The sequence below is a fragment of the Coccinella septempunctata genome, chromosome 4 (genome assembly GCF_907165205.1).
Source record: "Coccinella septempunctata chromosome 4, icCocSept1.1, whole genome shotgun sequence".
Lineage (NCBI taxonomy): Eukaryota > Metazoa > Arthropoda > Insecta > Coleoptera > Coccinellidae > Coccinella > Coccinella septempunctata.
In genome coordinates, this window is record NC_058192.1 from 24,644,915 (window position 1) to 24,671,032 (window position 26,118).

The following is a 26,118-nucleotide window of genomic DNA, read 5'->3' on the forward strand; positions in this document are numbered from 1 at the left end:
TGAGTGATCCCAAATAAGCGAAAAACTCACTCCAACAAAAAGATAAAGGCAATCCTTATGTAACGAATCAATGAATGGTCATAAGAACAATTTGAAACTAAAAATTGTTGATATTCAATGAAGCAATGATTCATTAGAAGGTGTAGACTGTAGAGCATGTACTAGAACACATGGTGGCCAATTTGAACATCATTTGCGAAACTTTATTCAATGAAACGATATTTTAAAATGATTATTTTGTCTCGTTTTCTTTCATTATTGAAATCAACTTTTTCAAGCTAATTTCAAGTAATGAAGTAAATTTCAGCATTTTTGTGAGGAAGCTCTGGACCCATTGTAATAGGAATAAATTGTTAGCTTTTTTTTTTATTACAAATGTGATAAAATTCACTTCATCACTTGAAATTCGCTTAAAATTTATCAACTTTTTAACTAATATTAATAATTAATAAATTAATAATGACAGAATATGAGGAAAAAAAAAACAATTTTAAAATGTCGTTCCATTGACTCGAGTTTTACAAAAAGTGTTCAGAGTGGCCATCAGGAGCTCTACTAAATGCTTTACAACTTCTTATGAATGATTGCTTTATTCTCCTTGCAAGTCTCATTTCAGTTGCTAAAATCAAAGAAAAAGATGTAAGTACATCAAACTCTGCATTGACTCTTTGTAATAGAAATATATTTTTTATTTAATTCTGGAAATAGAGTGAGTTGAACCATTTCAGAATCTTAGTGAAACAGGAATGTTTTTTCTTGATTTGGCACTATTTTTTACACCACGCTATGTTGAACTTAGGAAAATATGAGTTAGATCTTTTTTCCATGAAAAACTATTCATGCGCCTCCAAAATAATAAATTTCATTGGATAGCGCATCTATTCAAGAATACTATCCAAAAAAGAGTTTGAAAAAATTCCTTCAATTGGAGTCTTGCCTGCAAAACAAGGGGCAAAGGGTGTAATTTTCCAATATCTCGAAAACCAAGGGACTTTTACTGAACATGAAAACATATTTTTGAGAACCGCCATAAGGTACTCTACCCGCAGGCACCATATTATTCATTACACCACACCCTGTATACCAGGCTTCACGTTTTATTCGACATTGCGAGCGTTGCGGTATAGACAGTGTTTCCTTATTAAATGTAAATGTACATATCTCAACTGTAAGAAGAGGACACTCTACTATCACCTATGGTTATGTGGTCAACCATAGGTGATTTACTATCGTCCGAGTGTCATCTACCCGAGTTGAATTATGGAACAGCCTATATAATCGAGATGACAATGGTGCTCATTTCATATCTGAAGAATATAGAGTTTCCATAAGAGACAACAATATTTAAGTGATGTTTTCTCCTGCCTATTATCCCCAATCGGCCGGAACAGCAGAAGATTTAGTAGAATTAATTGAAAACACCTTTAAAAAATGAAATATCAAATTCAAAAAGGGAAAAGGTAACTAGCATTTGAAATTAAAAATAAGCGGGTGCAAGAATTTTCCTTGATAATTCTTCCAAGAAGAATTTTTGGCACGCTATGATATCGTTTTTATTTGGTCATCTGATGAGCTTCTTTCCTAATATTTCTCAGCAACTTACTGATTTACTTTTAGGTCCCAATACTTTATTCCGTACCTCATGAATGGCTCTTGATAATTTTGAAGATTTACAAGGTAGATGTTAAGTTCTACAGTCTGCAGATGAAAGCACCAAATGGCCCCATCACAACTGAACCTATTTTAATAAGTCGCGGAATTTTCTAAGGAGACTCGCTCAGCCCTCTATGATTCTGCATAGCCCTGAATCCCTTATCTCATAGATTGAATTCTACGGACAACGGATTTGCCATCAAGAACTGCAGCAGAACTATGATGAAGCTGAATCATCTCCTTTTCATGGACAATTTGAAACTCCTTGCATCTACTGAAAACCAAATGTAGCAGACGCTCAAAATAAAAATGAAGTTTGGATTGGAAAAATGTCGTCTTGTATAACCAGAGGCAAAATAGTAGACGGTACATTCAAACTGAAGGAAGGTGCGGAAATCGAAGCATTGAAGGAAAGAGATACATAAGGTATCTACGGATCAAACAGGCTAGACGAATCACTAAGACCCAGATGAAGAGAGAATTGATGGAGGAGTTCACTCGAAGGTTAAAAAGGATAATGAGAACAAGTCTAAACAGCAAGAACCTGACCAAAGCAATTAATACCTAAGCTTGCTCAGCACTGAGCTACTCCTTCGGTATCATCTCTTGGAACACCACAGATAGAAATAAGAACAATGCTGACAAAACATCATAACCATCACCCTAAAAGCTCGATAGAACGAACGGAGCTGCCGAGACACCTTGGGGGTAGAGGGATTGTTGACTTGTCCTACCGCATGTTCCAGGAAATTGAAGGACTTCGAAGATATTTCCTCTACAAGGCTGCTTCATCAGAACTTCATCGAGTAGTCTGTGATACTGATAGTTTTACTCCGTTGAAGCTGCAGCGGGACACTGGTAAACCGTCGAACACTCTGCAGAAAGCAAAATGAAGGAGCTAATTGGAAAACCTTTACATGGAAGGCACCAGAACGATGTCAAACATGATTACGTCGACATATCTGCGAACTACTGGTTGACTTCCGGAAGGTTGTTTCCCGAGACAGAGGGTATCATCCATTCCATCCAGGATCAGGTGATTCCAACACCTGGAACTACATGAAATATATCGCCAAGGATACCTTAGTACCATTTATAATAAATATTAATCGATATACAATTTACATTCCTCACAGGACCTTTAGCTATATAGTGAAACAGATCAAACAGAGATGTTCAGGAACAACACGTAGATTTTGTAAGGATCATGTGGTTTCCTATCTGGTTTGCAATCTACATATCTCTAGAGTTCTGCAGTTATCTCTCACAAAATTCCTAATAGTTTTTCATCGAGGTGTCGCCCACTGTTCGATTATTTTTTCTGCTGATCAAAGGAGAGATCTCTCGTAGTTTATTTTCTTCTTACTCTTCGCCTGTCCTCCCAGAAACAATCCCAGTAACATAGGATCACCTAATCGTCTAACAAAATGGCATTTTATTCCGTTCATCCGAGATCTCATAAAACTTTCATCAGTACGAATTACAAAGAAGTTCGTAGGAGGATCTTGTTCCTAAGGGGAAACTCGTTATAGATAGAATGTCGTAAAAAGCCTGGATAACTGAATTCGTCGCTGATCTTCCATGCAGGAAGACGTTCCTGTTTCCACGGCCATTTCGCTGTTTATATTTATGACGTGGGGAGTGTGTGGAGCCGCAGATCAGAATTGTACAATGAATATATTACAAGAGGCTCTGCGAGCGTTGTTTCGTATACCGAAAATAGAATTTCAAACGATAATATTATTCCATAGGCATATAGGATATAGTTTGCGTAAAGTGTTGGAAAAATATATATCCAAATTCCTTAAATATGATTCCAAATTTCCCCACTTATTTATGTATTAATAACACATATGTAGTTAAGATAGCATAAAAAAAGAGAAATTTACAAGACCAAATTCAAAGTAATAAAAATGTACTAGGTACTTAGGTATCTATATATTGCTCTAGTAGAAATTTAGAAGCAATTGTCCAATTCATATTTTATTCAGGCTTTGATTCATACATCTACTGATGAGGGATTAGGTGTTGGCATCTATTCGATTCAATCAATACCTTATAAAACTAATCAAGCAGTTTTTTCAGGAACTTTCACCTATCCCCTGCCATGAAAACTGCCAAAGTATTAAATTTATCGTGAGTAAAGTATCCATTTTTGATTCGTGAAAATTTCAAATACCTTGATAAATATCAAAGTTGCGTCGAGGCACCTCAGCAATACTATGAATTATCAAGGTTCTACCTGGTAATTAGTTGCTCTTTTCAAATTTTGTATGGTGACCTTATATTGGCATCAAGAATGATGGCTATACCTAAATGATGTCATTCGCTTAAAGAAAATAAAGTAAAATAAAGTAGAACCATGAATTTCTAATCATACTTCATATGACTACCAACATATCTTGAAAACAATGAATATAAACTTCAAGATATTCAAAGAACGTCATTCGACAATTTCATTTGTTGATACATAATGTGAATATAGGGCATTGAGCTGAGTTCAACAACACCTCATATATATGCCTTATACGCCATTTCCGATATGCAGGGAGTTTTCTGAAATTTCTCCAATTTTCGTTTGGCTATAACTCTTGATATTTTCGATGGATTCGGCTGAAAATTCATTATCAGGTTAAAATTATAGTTTCAATAAAACAGAACATTAAAATGTGACAAATTCAGGACCGGACTCATTGAGGCTATATTCAAATACAAACATAAAAAACTGCATTTGCGATTTTCTCAAATTCAATGAATGGTTGGTTTGCCCCACCCTTGGATTATTTTTAATTGAAAATTGTTTTGTTGTCAAACGCCTCTTGAAAAAACAGGGCTGTATAAATATGGATTTGGAAATATTCAAGTGACTCAATATATGACTTGCATTTTGTTTTTGATATTTATGGCATATGTGGTTATTCAGAATTGTTATTTACAGTGAAAATAAGCTTCATTATTGATAATGAAAAAAAAAAAGAAATAGAAAACTACGCTAACATGGAAATAATAATTGAAGGGTAAAGGGAAAAAACCATTGATGTCAATTTTTGTCCGAAAATGAGTAAGACACACCATTCAGAATGAAAAGTAGTATATTATGGTAGGTATATTAAAACAGGCATAAAACTAGTTCAGTCATACGTCATACGTAAAATCGCTTCCGAAGATTTACCGTGCAGGGAAAGAACTAACGATATCGATCGATATACGGAACGAAAAATCTCTAAGTTATTTCATATAATGTACTCATTTTATTTATAATAATATTAATAATGTTCATTTCGAGAACAATAGTATTTAATTTGTCATATTTCAAATAATATAAACGGATTTCGAAGTTGAAAACGCGTTTTTCTCAGCTCTATAAGGAAAATTGACATGGATGGTTGTTTCCCTGTACCCTTCAATTATAACTACTTGATGTCTTCAGAATGAATCGCCTTTCATGAACAACGTGACCCTGAAGTAATTTTCCGGAGTTTCACCTCATTCGCCCTTTTAGTGAAGTATGATAAATACTTCGTTATTGCCATTATTGAATCTATGAAGATGTATTGCTCTGGTCTTATTATTCTTTGTTATTGTATAGTACCCAGTAGAACTTGCCAATATTGAATTAAGTTCCATCAATTCCAAACGTTCTCCATCGTAGCAAAATGTTGCTTTGATGAGGTCAAATGAGACCGAAACCATGGTCAACATCTGCTTTTCTTCGATGGAGCCTTGACGATGGCAAATTGGCTAGTTCAATTCAGATCATAACACTTGTTGATATTCATATCGTCGGGTGGTATGCATCTGAATTTATCCTTATTATTCAACAGAATATTCGTCGAAGAAAGAATTGCAATTAAGAATTTCTAAATATAGGTACATTTTCATGAAGTGCTCGCTGTACCTTAGAGGCGTCTGACCACAAAAAAATTATTTATAAAACATGGTCAACAGGTGGGCCAACCCAATAATCCCTTTATTTTGGGACAATCATACAAACAGATATCGAAAATGTTCAAATTATGATTAAAAAACTACATACACGGTAATTTAATGATTTTGAGATAAAGTAAAGCCTCACTGAGCCCGCTCCTGATTTTTGTCAAATATTAATGCTCTGTTTCATTGAAACTAACAACTTTGAGCTAAATATAAATTTTCAGTTGAGTCGATCAGGAATTTTAGGATTTATAGCCAAACGAAAATTTGAGAAGTTTCAGAAAACCTCCAGTATAACGGAAACTATATGGAGTGTTTTTGAACTCAGGCCAATGCCCTCTATTCATTTCATTTGTCCGTTTAATCGTGAAACACCCTGAAGATATCACTCAAATTCCGTTTTGAAATGAAATTCATATAGTTGGCCATTCACAGATTCTTTTTTGTTCAAATTAGGTTTGGTCCGCTCGAGTTTATTGAGAACTGTTTTATCACTCCTTCTTTCCCTACTCACTTTCGTGAAATTGCTATCAACGCTGATTAGAAAATGATCTAATAAGGACCATCTATAATGAAATTGAAAATCAATTTCAATTAAAAGGATGCTGCAGACACCCAACCTTTGTCAGGAGCAAATTTCAGTTAATAGAGCTTATGGCAGTGCAAACGCAAAGCTTAATTAAAACGGTGTTAAATTACCAACAGCAAGTTATCCGAGGTGTATTAGAATGTAATACTCACAACTATGCCTCCAACACCGACTACGTAGAGTAATTGAGTCATAAACATGGCTGCCAGAAGATTCATCAGCGCTGTTCCAGACAAGTTCCGAAGATCCGAGAAAAGGCTGCAACAATAAATTGGGATGTTCTTATTAACACAGAAAACATTTTGATTGTTATGTTTGAAAGGATTCAAATAGTTTTTGCGTTATGCGATTCATTTATATTATATGTATATTATATGACTATTCAATTTAATGAATTTATCTAGAAAATCTTACTACTCTTCACAAAAAAATTCGAAGGACTTAGGGAGATGATTCCTCGATAAAAATAAACAGGGGTATTTCCCATAATTTTTTTTCGAAATCGACCTCCCTTCCAAGGTACAGCCTTTGGAAGGCGATGACGAGTTGACAGTTTTTAATTTTTTCTACGGGTTCTAATAAAAAACACAGATTCATAAAACTATACATAATATGAAGCACCAAGTAGATGTTACTCACACAATTTTTTTTGATTTCACAACTTTATTATGAAATTTTTCAAGAGACTTTTTTTCTCCATAAGAGAATTTAATTTTTTGAAAATCTATCCCCCGAAAACAATTTTTGAAGAAAAATCATAAGGGGTTGTTATTTTCAACCCCTAATCATAAAGTTATGAAATCTAAAATGACTGTGTGAGTAGAATCTACTTCGTGCTTCATATTATCTATTGTTTCATGACTTAGTGTTTTTTAGAACCCTTAAAAAAAATTGAAAATTGTCAACTCGTTATCGCCTTCCAAAGGCTGTATCTTGGAAGGGAGGTCAATTTCGAAAAAAAATTATAGAAACTACCCCTGCTTTAATTTTCTTTTGGTTTTTTTTTTAGCCCAACCCTTACTTGCATACTATACTGATGCTTTATAATATAATTCATGGTATTTTGTCGCATATAAATCGAAAAATCAACGAAAGGCACAATTATAATACAAGTACATTAAGTGAAGAAATAGCCAGTCAAAGCCAGATCTTCGAAATTCATATTTCTTCAACAAAAAAAGAAATATTTTTTCAGTAAATATTAATTTCACATGCAAGAATAACTGTTCCATTAAACCATCAAACAATTGAATAATGATGATGATTTAGCTATATGATATAACCTGCCCTCAAATATAGTTCTTCGTGAAGTAGGCTATGGAATTTTCTTAGCTTGTGCTGTACTATTTTCCAGATGAACTGTCAAGTTAGCATTTCGAATTATTGTTGAATTAAAATTATCAGCAAAGCATAAAGATAGTTTTTACGGTTGTGTAAAAATATTGAATCCTACTTCAAAATTGGGAAGAAAATAGAAGGAGAGTGGAAATATTTTCAAATATTCCAGCGACTCCAAAGAAGTATCCCATCAATTTTCCATAGTCGGACTTCTGATAGATCTCTGAGTGTTCCCCGTTGTTGATGAATTTCGTCTTTAGGTTGGAGTGAGGGTGTACCTACCCTCGATGCGAATTAGATACGGCGTTTTCACTAAGTTAGTATAGTTCGATGAATTTTTCGAAATGCCGCTTGTTTATTTCAAATTATTTATTTTGGAATTTAACCAACAAGAATTAATAAGGCGTTCCATACCCGCGAATAGTTGCAGGAAGAAAAATGCCCATTAGCGAACAATTAGAAAAGTTCTTGAAAAATGAGTTCTCGGTCCAGACCACCGCTTTGAGAGGTAAAATTGTGGGGGTGAAGGAGGAAATTGCCTGTTTGAAAGAGGAAGTCAATAGAATCAGCACGTCCATCGAGCAGAGAATTGCGGCATATATGAAGGAAGGATAGATTCAATAGAGAATGAGATTAAGAAGATCAAACGGAATGCTTTGAAGGACAATGTCATAGTTCGTTGGATGATTCAGATTTGCAGGGCTTGGTTCTCGTTCAACTAAATTCTATCCTTGGTATTAATCTAACACAGATAGAGATCAGTGATATGTACAGGTTGAGCAAAAATAAGTTTACAGGAGAGGAAAATAAATAAAAACATTTTCAAAAGTTTGGTCTTGGGTGCGCATATGTGTCCTATGATGGCATAAAACTAGGAATGAAATAAAATTGATTATTAAATTGGTCTTCAACCAGTTCGGTTTCCACCTAATTCGTGAAAGTAGGCTTTCGTCCAACTAGATAGTCTTTTGCAGGTCTTGCAAACCGTCTTCTCAAAGTTGCAAGCTTTCAACCCATCACATTTTGTTTAACAACATTTAGCAGTGCCTCCATATCTTCCTATCTCTCCAAAGTTGTCAAAGAATGGCACCCCATGCCATCTTAGAAACACTTTGACTATGCCATCATAGGCATATATCTATCTTTCAACAAATCGAATACCTAAGGTACTTGCAGTACGACATGATCTCAAAGTTTTATAGGTACAGCATTGTTACAGGATTCAAAGGCAAGTATTAACATTTTTTTTTCACAAAGTTTGGAAGCATCTGAATAATTCGAAAATAAATCGAACAACTTTCACACATAAACTTACCTGAAAGAATAAACTGTCATAAAAAAACACTAAAAGGCACGTATTCTTGTGTAACTACGTATACCTTCCAATAATGCCATCTGGCGAACAACCTTAGCGAACATAAGCTTATTCCCTTTGTAATAAGTATAAATAGTATGTCATTATAGGCAGGATGTCCTCATATACAGTGCGCGTCAAAATTATGAAACAAATTAATTTTCCCACAAGAAAAATATTTGTCAACTAATATTATACCAAATTTTATGCATTTTTGAAGGATTTTGGTCTTACCCTGTGCCATCCCCATCAACCCTGTAAATTTTTTGAATAGGGAAAGTGGGTCATGTGGTGCTTTTTTGGCAAGGTCTTTGTATCTTATTCACAGGCGTACTTTGAGAGGATGGTACCGGATGAAATTTGTCACCGAATGAATGTCGATCATTACAGTTTTGTTCATGCACAATTTTCAACCCCCTCACGTGAAAAATTAGAATGTGTAGAATGTGCGCTTCAGTTATGATCTTAAGTAGGTATGTTATTAGTCGACTTTCATTCGGTAACGAATTTCATCGGGTACCATCGTCTCAAAGTAAATGAGCCATGACAAAGTGCACATACTGAAAACTTCTTTGAACTAACTAATTTAAAATAAAAAATTCTTGAAAATTTCTGCACGCCTGTAAAGAAGATACAAAGACCCTGCCCAAAAAGTACCACATGACCCACTTTCCCTATTCAAAAAATTTAGAAGGTTGATGGGGATGGCACAGGGTGCAACAAGAATGCATAATAATTTGGGTAAAAATGAAACCAAAATTGACCTGTTTTAGGATTTTGTTGCCAAATATTTGTCTTCTGAGAAAATGAATTTGTATCATTTTGACGCGCACTGTATATTAATGAAGATCTCTGTGAAGAAGACCGTGGTGATTTCAGATTGCTCAGGCAATAAACAGATCATCTGGCCTGAGCAAAGAGCTACCGAAGCTACATTCAAACGAGGTGTTTGGTAGTAAATGGTGAAGTTCACCATCGAACGATTGGGAGGATCGGCCACAGGAATACAGTCTTTTCCCTCTAGAGAGGACTTCAACACGGCATCCACATCTCTACCTACTGTAAATTCTGAATAAGTGTCCAGCGCCCGAATAGTCCTGCCCCTGTGGCGAAATGTAGGCGGTTGTTGAGTGCGCAAGAAAGTTAGGGCTCAGCAAAGAAATTTTGTCCATAAATCGAGTCCTAGACAGGGCAAAGGATCTGGCAGAGTAGGGACGAACGAGATCACAGTCCTCTGGAAGCATAAAGAAGACCGACGGTACCAAACTGAAGAGAGGTGGTTGAGGACGTAGGTGAGACTTCATACCATTGTTCTCGTTTGATTTTTTCTTGTATTGAAAATTGTTTTGTTTTTCTCTGTTTCTCGGATTTTACTATTTCATGGTTATGGCGTGTATGATTTTGAATAATTATATGTGGGTTGAATGACTTTATACTTTTACTTAATTTGCATAGTGGATACTTATACAGGGTGTCTGTAAACAAATGCGAAGGGATTAGGGAGATGCTTTTACGGGTTCTTAAAAACACTGAGTCATAAAACTATACATAATATGAAACCCTAAGTAGTTCATTCTATGGAATGAAAACTGATCATAACTGCTTGTAAGCTTTCATTTATTCTGAGAAAAGTATCGACTGTATCGAAATTTTTCAAGAAACTTTTTTCTCCAGAATTGAATGGCTGAATTCCCACTCAATTCTGGAGAATTTTATTTTTCGAAAATCTATCCCCCGAAATTTTTGAAGGAAAGTCGTATGGGACTGTTATTTTCAGCCCCTAATAAGAATCTTTCCGATTGTGGAAATATTCAGCTGAAATATAAGTCGTTTAGATTTAGATGAAACATTATATAAATTCTCTTACATTGAATATGTTCGTTACCGTCTGACGTATTGTGGATTTTGGAATATCAGGGTATAACTATTTGAATGAGCGGACCTGAATTCTAAATAGCACTTCCTGAAACCCTGTCTCTTTTTTCAATCACTTTCGGCATTTTCGTAATAAAAATTGATATTAGTTGTGGCAACGGCGTTATGACATTAACGACATTTCATGAGTGCCAACCTTACCCCGTTCTAGTTACAAAAACTTGAGAAAATTATTTCATGGCCAACCGACTGCTAAAATAAATGTGAAGGGAGTATATATGCGGTAACATAAGAAGCATAGACAAAAATCTGCATGAGTTTGAAATTCTTCTAGAAGAATTGCTATTAGGGCACAAAATGACTTCAGAAAGCTTCAATGTTATTATGCTTACTGTACTTTCCAAATGGAATATTATAATATTATTCCAAATATTTATCAGATATACTCGTATAACGCAAGATACTTTTAAGAAAATTTCCTGTCATTGCGTTCCACTTGCTACAAAGTGCACATAGAAAGTGAAGGCCTAATGTTTTTGTATTTCTTGAAATCCACCATTCAGACCCGTTTGCACCAAACGCACTTAATGTTAAGTGTCCCTTAAAATGAACCCTTAACTTAAATTACGTTGCACCAACTATTGAGTGACATTTAAATGGCTAAAGCTAGCCTTAAATTTAAGCGCTCATGCAATGACCACTTAGGTATTTAAGGGTGGAATTCTAACCTAAAATAATTGAACTGTTGAACTGGCTGCAGAATTTCCCATTTTTGATGGATTTTGAAAATTGAATGAATTCATTGCTGAATACCAAGCCTTTTCTTTTGCCTTTATTGTAATGCCATCAGTCTTTTTTAATTTTCAATTTGGTGTCACAAATCATACTATAGTTATCAACAAACTCTTTTCTTCTGTTGAGAAGTTGAGTGCCCTTCATGAATTACCACCACTTGCTTGGCAATCATTCACCCTATTCGTACTAACAAGGGCAATAAGAACATTTTCTTCACGTTCCTCTTCAACATTAATAAAACAAATTCACACAAGACCTTACAAAGAAAGTGTTGTACTTATATAAACTTAGGAACATTCTATTTGACAATCATTTTCATTACCAAAATTAATGCTAATTCAACAACAAAAAAATGTTATCCTTGACACTGACTGACAGGACAATAAAGTTAGGTTAATGAAATGACAACGATCATCGACAACCCGCCAACCAATGAAATGGCTGTATTGGACTAGGATGAAATTGCACCAAAATAAAAAACTGAAATATCACTATATATAAAAACTTAAGGGCTCCTTACTTAAGATTCTATTAAGTCACAGTCGTGCAACTGGGAATAAATTTAGCGTCCATTAACTTTAAACGTCTTAGTTAAGTCCTCGTTTTAAGGGGTATTGGTGCAAACGACCCTCATTTGTGTTGAATTAGTGACGCAAAAATGATGTCCTAATAATGTCACATGAATAACGTCATAGTTACGTTAATGACGTTCGTAAGAAGTCATTTTTGCGTCAACGGCCATACATAACCTATCGACGGCGACGGTCCCTGCTCTCTTTTTTCCAGGATGACGACCATTAATTAAAATAACGAATTCAATAAAGTTTGATCGCAAACGGCTGTATCAGCAAAGAGAAAGAGAACTTCGGAAGTCCTTACGCATGCATTAATGCCGAAACCTATGCAATGTTTTTCTTTCACGTCCATGCCGTGCTTTTTCCAAAGTTCGGTCGTTAATCATACTTAGTCGAATTCGATTCGTACTCTCGCCCAACTTCCTCCTTGGAAACACAATCAGTGGAGAAACTTTCCTGTACCGGAATATTATCTTACAGGATTAGCATACTAACTTGAAACAATAGTGTTCATGGGAATAGAACTTTACGGCATCGGCATCTTGTTCTGCTTATATATACTTCACTTCAAGGACAGGATCTGGACTTACAACTTGATGAATGTGGTTTAATTGATTTATATCCCTCCTGCATCCCAGGTTTTGATTGGTATGGATAATAAATAGATCCCGTGATATGAAATGCTGAATATTTCCTCAGGAGTGTAATCATTCTCTGTGCAGTTAAGAGGGGTCTAAACCGTTTTAGTGGTCAGTTCAAAAAGAGAAAATTGCGTCAGAAACCACTAATTTATATGGGGTTTTCATTATAATTCAAATCAATCAGTTCATCATCACGGAAAGTCACAAATTTTTTTATTCGTCAAACAAAAAAACTTTTTTTTCATTGAAGAACAAATATTCATTCATGTTTTCAACTTTCCGAGGTAAAATTATCTTTTTTATGAATTTCCAGATGGAAAAGTTTCTCGAAAAGTCTCGCTATTGCCTACAATTCGTATCCTGGTGAAATTGAAAAAAAACGTTCTTTAAATGCTGCAATCTTTTCGACTAAAGTGGAAACTATTGTAATATTCGTAACTTCTACTTGTCGTTTATGTGTTCTAGCAACACTCTACATTCTGGTAGTCTTTTCCCTTTTACTCCTTATACAGATGGCGAGAAAGTCCAGTCGTATAAACTCCTCTTAAAGCCCTGTTATCTCGGTAAAATGATATCGAGTACTCTAAGGCATCAAAGCTTGGTTTATGGTTAGAAATGAAGGTAACCGTTCGGCTTTAAATACCCAAAATATATCACTCGATTTTGTGGTGCAGTTGAATCAAATAGGAACTATACGTTAACGATACACATTAACGTGAAAATTATGTTTCCTATAATGAACATTTTCATGTGAAACTTATACTTCAACTTCATTTACTTTTTACGTTGAAATAGCGTACGAATTACAAAAAATGTTAATTGGAAATAGGTTTTCAGCCAATGGGTAAATTTATAGTTGTGTTTCAAGCAGTGGAGTAATTTTATATTCAAGCTGAGAAGCAGTGCTGGCCCAATTTTTTTTTTACCATTTTCAACTCTTCCGTACGGCGGGCCCCAGCAAGCAAACTGTCAGATCAAAATTTATATATTATCAGAGACACGTAGGGCATAATACAGTAACTTAATCTGACACGCTCGAGTATGTACACCTGGAGATTTTTTTTACATCTTTGAGAACCTGCAGACGCTTTCCCCACCGCTGAAAGTGCATACATCAGTGACCCTTCAAAATCTAGGTCTACACGTCGCTCGAGTAAATCCCGATTTAGAGCATCGTCGGTTTCCAACTACAATAGAGACATGAACTTAATCATACTGTTATATTTGAACATATGATTTGCAGATTCGACTTTCTTTCCATCCAGTAGAGTACTCCAGTGCCAATAATCTCAAGTTGAGTATCCCGAAGTGTGTCTCGTTGCTTTTTTCTAGTGGATCTCGAATTAATTCGGAGCAGATTATCCTTAAAGTTGATGATGAGCGAATTCCGTTTGCTAACAGCTGCAGGAATCTTGGAATCATTTTCGACTGCAGACTGAGATTTGCTGAGCATGTTGAGCTGCTCTTGAAGAAGTCGTACCTTGCACTGAGACATCTATATAGGAATCAGCGTATTCTGGGTTTTTGTTCGCGTAAATACCTCTGCGAGTCCCTTGTGCTGTTTATATTGAATTATGGCTTGATACTGTTCTATCCTCGCTTGGACTCTTCAACTAAGTTATGACTTCAGAAAGTTCAAAATGCATGTTGTAGATTCATATTCGGTTTGCGCGAGTTTTCCAGGATCTCTAGTAAAATAAAGGAACTCCGGTGGTTAAGACTTGATGGCTTGTACAGATTGCAGCTTGCTGTTTCAATTAAAAAAATTTTGACTTCGTCAAACCCTCCACATTTGCGTGATAAACTTATCTTTCGAGGAGATGTAGGCAAATGATGTGTTATAAGACATAGGAATAGGCTTATGCTGACCAGATTTAGATCAGCCATGTTTCAGCGATCCTTCACGTTTTGTGCTGTCAGTATATATAATAGCTTTAAGTACCTATTCGATAGTTACTCTGTGAATGGTGTTAGGAAACATTTGAGAAGACACTTGCTACTTTCTCAGAATAGTGTGGATTATTGTTTTTGTAGTATAGTATAGTATAGTTGTAGTTTTTGTAGAGAATATTTTTTTCATCTTGTTTTGTTATGTTATGTCAGAATTTTGTTGTATTTGTTTTCTATAAAATTATTGTAAGAGGTTAAGTAGAATAGCTATAGGCTAAACTTCGCCTCATGATTGTATTCATAGAATAGAAAATAAAGGCCCTTCAAAATTCAATGAACGATACAATCCTAGTATTGATTTAAAGTTGAGCATTTCGGTTATCAGTTAATAGACTATTGTCTGGGTTATTAGCGATCAGTCTATTAGTTTCAATTATAATAATTAGATAGGAAAGTGAGAGCAAAATCGCGAAATGTACCTACCGAAAGGATATACATTGCGATTGCGCTTTGTTTTTTTCTATTCCCTGAATTAAAAAATGAACTGAATTTAAAAATTTCAGTTAGACCGTATGTTTTGACGCATCTACGTAAAAAACACCGGTTTCTGCAATTTTCAGTGTGACCTGTATTCGCAGTGACAATAAATAAAACTTCCTTGAGTATTGAGTGTTTGTAGCGTTAATATTGAAAATCCATTTTCAGTTGTGTGTAGCCTGTTCCTTTGTTGACAAACCTTAAACTATACATATTTGTTTTTGCAACGGAAAAACCAAAAATGTTGTTCACAATGGAAAGATCGATTCTCACTTCGAATTAAAAATGTACATTATATTATTTGTATAAATATGTAATCGATCAATTTTTTTCAATGAAAAGTTTAAAATAAAAACTTTTTTCACTTTTCATACTATTCTAACTTTGTTTCACTTCTCATTGTACTTACGAAAACTAAATATTCCCTCACTAGGGCAGGACGACGTCTGCCGGGTAAGTTAGTATGAAATAAAATAGGAGTGAACGACTTTCAGAAAATTTCCCGAAAAACGCCGTGACCACTAAAATTTTCACAGGAGAAAAATGTGGGAGACCATATCTAATGAAGCCATAAAATGAGTTTGAAAAAGTTGAAACAATTTTTTTTGTGGGCACCCCGACTAGGAAGAAGTCTTACTCAGAATGGTGGGCTGAATTATAGACGTCCACAGTCGGCGACACCCGTTGCCACAGGAGGGTGGCGTCTCGCATGGTATGCTGGCCGAGATTGATGAGGTAATAACGCATAGAAGCAGATTAAAATATGTGTCATTTCCACTTATCCTATTCATCACAAATTCAATTATCAAATTGTTCGGGGACAATAACATCAGAATAGCTATCAAGAGCGAATTCACAATCGGACAATTGAAAATATTTTCTCGTTACTAGAAGGTAGATCTAGTTTGGATGTCGAATGCAGTTCAATTTCGTGTTCCTTGTACCCTCTATCATATATAGGACAAACATTCAGAAGGTCATTATGAGAATAGCACGGCATAAAAGTGATGTATCTAAGAAATTCTAGTACGGGTTGTGCTCTGGCTCAACACTACACTACACATAGGAATTATAACTTAGAATCATCATGGAACAAAGCATAGATCATGGTTAAATCTTGTGGAGCTTAAACTGTATAAACACATTCAAAAAAGGGGAGAAAATTAAGTTTCACAAGTAGGATTCCCTTTGAATCTTTCTCATCTGGGGTTTTTATTTTATTAAATGATTAATTTTCTTTTCCTCATTCCTTCATTTTTGTATAAAGCCCGTTTGTAACAGCCTAGAATCCTCTACCAAATTTTGCTAAGAAAACGACAGAGATTATTTTGTATGCAACTGAACAGTGAATTCTACCGAAAGTGCGTATGTAACGGTAAAGAATTCACGGTGCATGAATTCTCGAGTGAATTTTCTAGAGAACTCTCGGCTGTTGCAAACGGGCTTAAGATATCAGGATTTCTGTATATTATAGTTTCCAAAGTCCTGAGAAAAAGGTGGTTGCTGGCGGTCGTACGAAGAAAAATTTCATTTTATGTTTAGGAATTGATAATTCGAAGAACAATCAGCTATAATGCAGAAATAACATTTATATTTTAATTCATTAGTGTATAAGAATTAAAAAATAAAAATATCTTTCTGACCATCAGGTTGATTTAACGAACCATTTTTTCAGTAAGATGTACATAAATATCTCTTTGAATGATTGTAGAATCTAAAAAATGATTTTATTTTATTTTTTATTGTGAATTTTTAATTAAAATAAAGGTTGTTTATGTTCAAGATATTGCAGTTTCATTATCAATCACTATATTGGAAGAGATCATTTTTTTTTAAATATGATTGTATTCCTACTTACAAAGAGACAAAAAGTTCATTGAATTATAGATCCGTAATCTCTTAGTTACGGAGCTATAGAGTGATGAAATTTCAACGTTTTTCGTTATATAGCTCCTGCAGGGAAGGATGCATCGTAAAAGTAGGGAGGCATTTCCACCTTTTGTGAAAAAATCGACAAAAGATTTATTTGAAACAATAAAGCATAGTACAGGGTGCGGCACGGAGGATGGATGGTTTTAAAAAAATAATAAAAGCGTTAATTTTTACTCAAAAACACATTTGTTGACGGAATCAGATTCTCAAGGAAATAGCATTTGAGACAGTCAAGTGTGGAAAATCACATCAGGCATGTAGTGGCCGAAATCGGTGATGCAGTGCTGGAGGCGCTCTGGCTGTGTGGGCGGTCGCCCGATCCTGTTGGAACCACACACGTCGTATTGGAACACGTTGCCGTCGTAATTCGGGGATAAAGAAGTTGTTGATCATTTCGACGTACCGCTCTGAGTTCACGGTAACAGCACGACCATTAACGTCTTCGAAGAAGTAAGGGCCAATGATGCGAGTTTGCGATACAGCGCACCAAAGCGTAACTTTTGGGCTGTGCAGCGGTCTTTCGTGTAAGTGTTGTGGATTTTCATGTGTGGATTTTCATAAATGCTAGGAACACACGAGTCTAACGGCACCTTCCCCACTTCTCTCGTCCTCAGTGGGGGAAAGTTATGCCCATCTGAAAAACGTCCGCCCTCCGTGCCGCACCTTGTAAATAAAGGTATAAATTTTCCGTTTTTTATTTTGATGATACCAGCAGAAGTAACGTGGAGAGTTCAAAAAGTTCGCAAATGAAACCGTGAATTCATTTTTAGTTCGTAGTATACCAGCATATAGCTCACGTAAAAAAAACTGGAGATGGTGAACGACCCCTGAAAAAATATCACCCTGTAGATTTTCATTATTATTTGGCATATCCCATTGTGTGAAACCTTCAGCTCAAAGCATGTTTTAAATTTTCGAAAACTGCAGATCTTTTTTACCTGCGAAGTTCCTTGAATTCTCATATGAAAATGAAAGTGCATGTTCATTTATGATTTTTTGTAGCTATAAAAATAAATAATCATTTGGGCAATGCATGCGCCATCATTTTTTTGTTTGCTACCAAAATTCTCATGAAAATCGCTAATAACAGAATTTCCATACGCATTCAATGCTTATCGAAAGGAATTTTCAGTCTTTTTCCCACTATCTCTCTCTTAGTTGCGCGGGCAACACATTCTTCCATAGCTCGAATATGGGCTCATCCATGTTAGGTTAGTACATCTATGACACTACACCATGTGATGAAATATGACCAAATCAAAATATTGGAAAAAAAAAAGAACGGATAATGATTTCATCCACTTGGTAGCTGTTGGTGGGTTATGAAATTCTTCCTGGAATCTACTGGCATCTAATGAAAGGTCTACTTCTCCTTGGTGGAATGGTCTTTCTGTCGATTCTCATAGTGATGTTGTTCGATTTAGGCCTTAACGTTTTTTAATTTCTATACTGATGAATATTACGTATCTAAATTTCTCATATCAAAGGACTTCATCTTCTGACTCACAACTCTTTAATGCAATCGCTCATCAGTTCGACTCACTGCAAGCTTATTGGTACCTATATAGGGTAGCCATGTAGGTTACGCACGCATAGCGCTTCAACCCTTGCTACTACAACCCTCACCCCCAATTTTTGAATAGGGAAGATGGGGTGAGTGATACCTCATTTGAAAGGTATTTTAATACTGATTTCAGCACAGTAATTTTTTTTCATTTTATGCATTAGTTCTCGAAATATTCTTAACTAAGTATTTGAAAATGAAGTGGTGTTTTCATGGCACTTGTAGTGTTTTTTTGTGAAAAATCGACATTTTGAGCTTCAAAACAACCATGACTATGGCTTCCTTCCTCCAATCCACTGACATAGAAATCTTTAATCAAGATGTCGAACAAACAAAGCGTATTGCGAAGGAGCTCAATCTTGCTGACACTCAATCTAAATTATCTTCGATATAATTTGCAGTATTTCCAATAACATGCGGTAACACTTGATCGATAGAAATCTCCAAAAAGTCCAAATACGTACATATCTCTTATCAGGTTACCAGGTAAGAAATTCAAATCATTAATGATGCCACAGAAATATTCCAGTCCCAATTCGTGAAACGATTTCCGACTTAATTACGAAGTGTTTTCTCAGTTGGCTTCAATAATGTTTTCATTTTGTTGATTATTGAATTCATATCTTTTTCAAAAAAATGAGAATCGATAATTTTTTATTTATTACGAACAGATCATTAAGTTGGCTTACTGGTTCTTTGACATGTGAATTATTTCTTAGTTTTGAATCGAGACTTGTATGTGTTCTAATTCATTGTTCGACATGGTTTATTCAATTGCTGAGCGGGTGGAAATAATTTCACTTTTTTTTGCGAACAATCAATGTGCGAATAGAACCGCAGAATTCTTCAATCAACTTGTGGCTTCAAAGGAAGCCACAGTCATGGTTGTTTTGAAGCTCAAAATGTCGATTTTTCACAAAAAAACACTACAAGTGCCATGAAAACACCACTTCATTTTCAAATACTTAGTTAAGAATATTTCGAGAACTACTGCATAAAATGAAAAAACAATTACTGTGCTGAAATCAGTATAAAAATACCTTTCAAATGAGGTATCACTCACCCCATCTTCCCTATTCAAAAATTGGGGGTGAGGGTTGTAGTAGCAAGGGTTGAAGCGCTATGCGTCCGTAACTTACATCTTAAGTTGTCCCCCTCGAAACAGAAATCGACCTGTCCGAGCATTTCTATCGAAAAAATTTATTTCGTCTATAATCTCGTCTGTTTCGTTTTCAAATGGCCACCCTGTATAAACAGATTGAGTTGATTGGAATTAAATCCTGTTGTGGAATGGAGTAGGATATCGATTATTGTTAGATATGTTAGACTTGCTAATGTGTGTTGCTAATGTGCTCCGATCCGATTTGATGACTAGGTACTAGTCCAAAATTCCAGGCACCCAGACTTAACTCGTAACATATTTATAGACAAAATAGTGTAAGGTTCCGGTGTACTTTGAAGCATGCGTATTTGCTAACCTGAGTAGTGGGTCAATCTGCAGGTTGAGAAAGCATTTGTTGAGATAGTTGCAAAAAAAACAGTAATAACGTAACATAAATTTTGATGGCTGATTTTATGTTTGTTGAGTACAGTCACAGATGTCTTTATTTGTTGCAGAAATGTTTAAGAAGGCTCTGGTTCAGTACCTATGATACCAAAATATTAATACTGCTAGACACTTTCCATGGGCCATCTCTTCTGCCAGGAACTATCTACAATAACAACTTCCCTCCGGTACTGGTTCTCATTTCTCTAACGACGAATATTTATTCACTATAGAAAGTGTGGATAACATACCAGATAATAAATGGTGTTAGTCCAATGAAATCATGTCTGAAATTGGCAAGTTTCCTAAAACACTAAAATCTAGTTTAAAATGATTTATGGAAGACATTTCCCATTTCCTATCAACTCGTAAATGATTCGTCTCAAATTCAGTTGAATTCAGAAAAAAACTAGTAATTTTTTTGATTCAATGATTTGACAACAACAGTGCAACCGATCAAGAAGATATAGAATTCTATATCCACAGATTATAAAAATTTGTTTCTGTAATCTTTAAGTATATGATATTTCGAAAAAGAGGTCATTCACCCTGTGAAAAATAACCTTTGTGAATCCAAAAATTTAATGTAACGTATGCGATGTATTTCGCAATGTTTAACATAACTAACTGATTATCAAAAGGCCCATTCAAAAAGGTAGTAATTTCCTCAACAAAACGATTTTGAGCATTTATCAGAAGAACAACACATATTTCTGGCATTCCTTCCACCGCTTGTATTATTCAGAAATACCTATTGTTCGGACCTTAAAATCTACCCTTTGAATCCGGAGAATCAAAAAAACATTGTTGAAAATTATTTTGATATTATATTATACAGGGCAGGCAAAATTCGATGGGATTGAATGACAGCTCTGTAACCGTGAGATCTGGGGAAAAATGGATGGAACGTTTCCGACCTCGACTTTCAAAAGATTGTTAATGTCCAAAACCGAATCCCTCTATCTTCTTTTGTTTTCAAGTTATAAGCGAAAACTCATTTTTCAGAAGAAAATATCGGACTAGAATTCGTAAAAATAGCATAGAGTTTATATTTAAAAAAAATGAAGTTACCACTATATCACTGAAGTGGCGGACTGAAAAAAATCTTTGACTACGCCCACTGGATTCTACATGAAAAAGTGTCTGTAGAATGTAATATTTGTTTTTCGATATCACTGATACGAAACGGTTACAGAGCTGCCAATCAATCCCATCGAATTTTGCCCACCCTGTACACAACATATATATATCAAATCGGCTATCAGAATTCAAGTAGAGTTAGTACTATATTATCTCACCTTTCTCATCGAATGGCGAAACAATTCAGAATTCCACTAGTGAATTTGTATGATGTTCATAATTCATATGCATTTATGACTATTATTGATTCTTCTAGAGATTATTCCACCAAATATCTGAATATCAAATATGAAATGTAGAGCATATGTTGATATAAAACCGTTGCATACTAAATTTGGCGTTTATCAAGAAACAATGAATTTTTCAGAAATCAAACAAACTCTGTGTGGATATAAATTAAGCTCAAAGTTGGGGGTTTCGAGCTCCAGCATTTCTTATCGCAAATAGTTGGATGTAGGATAATAATTTATCTTCCGAAGCAAGCAAACACATTGTTTTCCTCGACTACGAACAGAGGATTGGGAACTCCAGAGCACGTACTTTGCTAAATACACATGCTGTTCAAATTGTAATCCAAATCCATTGGAATATCATTGTTCGAGGTTGCAATCGCAACTGAAAACTGAATGTAGTAGTGTATTCAGTCAATCTGGGTGCCACCCCTTGAATTTTATCGATGAAACTGATTCAAAATATTATAAAAGATCTAAAAAACCAATTTTTGCTTATGAATATTTTGTAGAGTGATGCTTATTGCATATCTCTTGAAATTTATCATGGGATTCTTCTCCCAACAGTTGAAACAAAAAGAATACTAATAAGAAATGTTGTTGAAAATGCTTTTGCTTAGAAGTGAAATATTTCTTAAAAGCAAAAAAAAATTATTCGTTGAACCCCGCCTTATCTTCAGTAAATGTGATTGACTTGATTATCAGTTCAACCTTCGAAAAATAGGTATAATTCTACCCCTGCAGCAGGCGCATCATTTTAGCTGTGCATTAATTTTTTGCACATAACCACTACCAACCCAAACGGGGCAACAATATTCAGCAGCCGAAAAAACTAAAACCAGAGACTTTCTCTATGACTAAAACTATTGACGCAAATTAGCTTTGAGAACTTCAGGATAATAATCTAGATATTTTGGATTGAAGGTAGGTTCCAGAAAATAATGCTCAAACTAATCCTTGTTGAAGACCGTTATTCAAAGTTTTGAAATAACTACTATTATTATAAACAAAAACACGAAACCTTTTATCTGACAGAATGTTTTCTAGTAAGCGAACCAGATGTGTATAAAGTTTGAAAATCAAACCATCCTTTTATAGTGTGTCATATGTTGCAGATAAATCCACGAATGCTGTTAATGTTTTTAGTTTATTATTGAAGCCTGATACAATGAGAGTGTTGAGGCTCACAATCTGATCACAACATTTTCTATTTTTCCTGAAATCCCCTTGACAATTTTGGTAAGCGTCTTCTAGAGTCGATTCAATCCTAACAAGAATTAACCTCTTAAAAATTTTGAAAGGAACACTCAATAAACTAGTGAGTCGATTGCTGCTAGGATCAGAAGAATTTTAAAATTCCTGTGACTTTCATCTTTCCGAACTCGGCCGGGAAATTGCCAGAATTTAGACTGTTATTATAAAAAGATAATAACCAAGGAACCAAGTGCCTAAATCCACAGCTGGATTTGAGGTCCTAAAATTCTGTAATTTATGCTTCATACTTATCTTTAATCGGGAAATTTCAACCGAATTAGAAACATCCATCAGTCGACAATGTGTTTAGGATCGATTTTGGAAGATAACATCGCTAGAGGAGTAGGCTCACCTAATTTCCTCAGAACACCCCATGAACACCTACTAGAATGTTCAAATTTCACGTTTGAAACTACACTATTCCATTTCTCCTTACGACCGGTATTGATTGAGTTCATAAAGTTTTCGCATTTTCCTTGAGATGAAGAATTTTGATAATCGTTATACAATTGTTGGGTTTCATCCGACCAACCAAGAAGGTATTCTTGACGGAAAACTCCCAGAATGAACTTTTGAGCTGCGGCTTCCACTACAACTACAAATCTGCAGTAATTATCATAAGAGGGACGAAACCATCTTATGTCGCTATTAATGTTATCCGATATTATTATAATAATTGAATCCAGTGTGCCTTCTTGAAATTCCAACACGTTTTATTCAGACGGGAAGCAGAATGAATAATATATTTCCTAAAACAAATAAGGTGGGCTACCCGGCTACGTGGAAAATCAATTGATAATTTGAACATAGAAAATACCTGTTCAACCATACTGACTTCAATGGCGTGTAAAATACTCTTCAATTAGTTCTGGAAAGATTGATGAATGATTCTATCAACTTGTTAGTAATTTCGACCCAAACATATAAAATTCAAAACTTATTATGAATAGCTACTAATCAATTGACTGGAATACAGGATCTCATAAGCGAATGAACTAGTTTACGGCACTGATTGACATGGGATAATTAGGCCGGTTAGCCTACCTGAATTGGTGTTGAGAGAATCGCTGATTTGGAGGCTGTAACAAATTTGATAGGGTCCGATGCTCATTCAACGACACTGGTTCAAAAAGAGTTGATTTACTTTTTCTTTTTATATTTACTGAAAGGATGTATAGCTCCTATCAGTTAGTTAACGATTTAGTTCTGGAAAACTCTCTGTATAATCGAGTTTATGTACTCCGCAGTACAACATTAACACAGCCAGTTTATTGCTGTCCAGAACTAAATCGTTGTCTAGAATACCAGTGTACACACTTTTCGCTACTAAACTAAAATCAAGTCGCCGTGTTCAATACTTATTTGAATTAATATAAGCCATAATTGACAAATTCATGAGACGAAAAATGAACAAAATAGTCGTTGACTGTACAGTTGAAATCAACCAACGTACCTACTGCATATCGAAATTTCACTGAATGCCCCACAAATTCAGGGACTGACAGCTTTGCCATTTTGAATATTTTATATATACTATTTTTTTAATTCATTTTGATGATTTGTACTGTCAAAAAAAAAGCCTCAGCTTGGAAAATACACTGTAGACATGGTGTTTTCATGAATATACATAGCTCAACTATGAGTACTGAGAGAACAATTAGACGATTGCAGATAAACTATGGTGCAAAGGCGTTTTCTTGGATATCTCGAGTGCCAGCTATTCTTTTTAAAGGGAAAAATAGCAAATCTACCCTGTTGGCTCCGAGTCGTTATCTTGTGTAGTAGCAACAACCATTGACAATAAACTTTATTCGTTGATTCGCAATGGGGAACACAACAGGCGCTATTATAAAATCAGTGAAGTGAAAAGCGCAATACAGTGGGTGGAATAGGAAGTCTACTTCACACAACTAAAGAGGTTTTACACGGAACAAAATACGAATAGCAATGCAAAAGTTGATTTCTAACCCGCGTCGAGTTGGGAAACGGTGCTCTACTCCGGTTTCTGCTTCGAACGGGTTCGCACGCTAGCTAGAAATCGTACTTCCAGCGAAGAGAAACCCAAAAGGATAAGAGAATAAGGTGCTTTCTGATTCCAGCGGGTTTGCACACCAGCCAGTAATCGTACTCCCAGAAGGAATGGAACAGATAAGGATAGGGCAAAAGGCATACCTCTTCACCACTCTAATTTCTGCTTCCAACGGGTTCATCCTGAAAATAGTATTTCCACAAGTGGTAGAATTAGGTATAGAATAAGGGATTGAAGAGGTTCCCAAGTACAAGTACGGAATACTGTCTTAGTTACGGAAGTTATCTCCAGTGGTTGTTCTGGCACTAGCTACTTGTTGAGCGGTTAACATCCGGTGGCGTACCTCCACTTAAACGCTAAGAACAAAAAAAAAGAGAAAAAAAAATCAAACTCGACTACAAGCCTCTATCTCTACAAGTACTTAGAATAGGAGCAACTTCAAGAATCACTCGGACTAAAAGCGAGAGAGAAAATCTCAAATTATATCGTTGTTAACGGCCTAGACACTATACAGAATTCAGAACTAATGACAATAAACATCAGAATTCGAATCGCCACCGAATACGGAATTACTACTAATCACAGACTCAGATACCAAAAATTGGTGAAATTCCCGTCAATGAAAATGTCTTGTTTCTGGCTTATATGTACCTACTAGCGAACAAAATCTCGAATATCTCCCAATTCAGGATTTTAACGGTCCTACATCGTTTTTCAGAACTAAAAAACTGATAAAAACGAGCCGGAATATTTACAGTTCCGAACGATGTTATAATCCTGAGTTAAAATTGAGAGTTTGTTAATTGAAACTAAAACGATCAAACTAATGTAAAATGAGGATGATTTCTGTGAAAAAAATTAAACTTCATTTCCATGGTTATAGGATTTATAATGCCTATAGTCATATCGCAGAAGATATACATTATGTTATCCGTTTGGTAAATATTTTCGGAAGAATGTACAATCTTCACATCCTCATTGACTGATGCTATAGAAAAGAAACCTGCAATCCAGGACAAGACAGTAAAATTTAATAAGACAAAAACATAAAAGACCTTTTATCGGGTGTTTTTTTTAAGGTTCACAACTTTGAGTAGGAAACACTGTTCTATGTGACAACCCATTTAACAACCGATAGCCTCTCAGGTAAGTTGAATCGGATGCTTGATTTCTCAAAAGGAGAATGGTAAATTTACTATCTTAGAGATACTACCAGGTATCTTGAAAATTTTCGAAATGTACA

General features: G+C 35.2%; 1 protein-coding gene across 3 annotated transcripts in view; it reads right to left on the minus strand.

Annotated features, from left to right (window-relative positions):
- Positions 1-26,118, minus strand: part of LOC123311194 (adhesion G-protein coupled receptor G2-like) — a 273,671-nt gene that overhangs the window by 130,441 nt on the left and 117,112 nt on the right. Inside the window, exons 1-2 of one of the 3 annotated variants that reach the window (XM_044895018.1) lie at positions 21,521-21,538; positions 6,328-6,433 (exon numbers count right to left, since the gene is read on the minus strand). In XM_044895018.1, the coding sequence (XP_044750953.1) occupies positions 6,328-6,393 (66 nt within the window). In that variant the 5' untranslated portion in view covers positions 6,394-6,433; positions 21,521-21,538. Of the gene's footprint in view, positions 1-6,327; positions 6,434-12,642; positions 12,685-21,520; positions 21,539-26,118 lie in introns of those variants that run through there. The other 2 variants (XM_044895017.1, XM_044895016.1) reach the window with 2 other exon arrangements.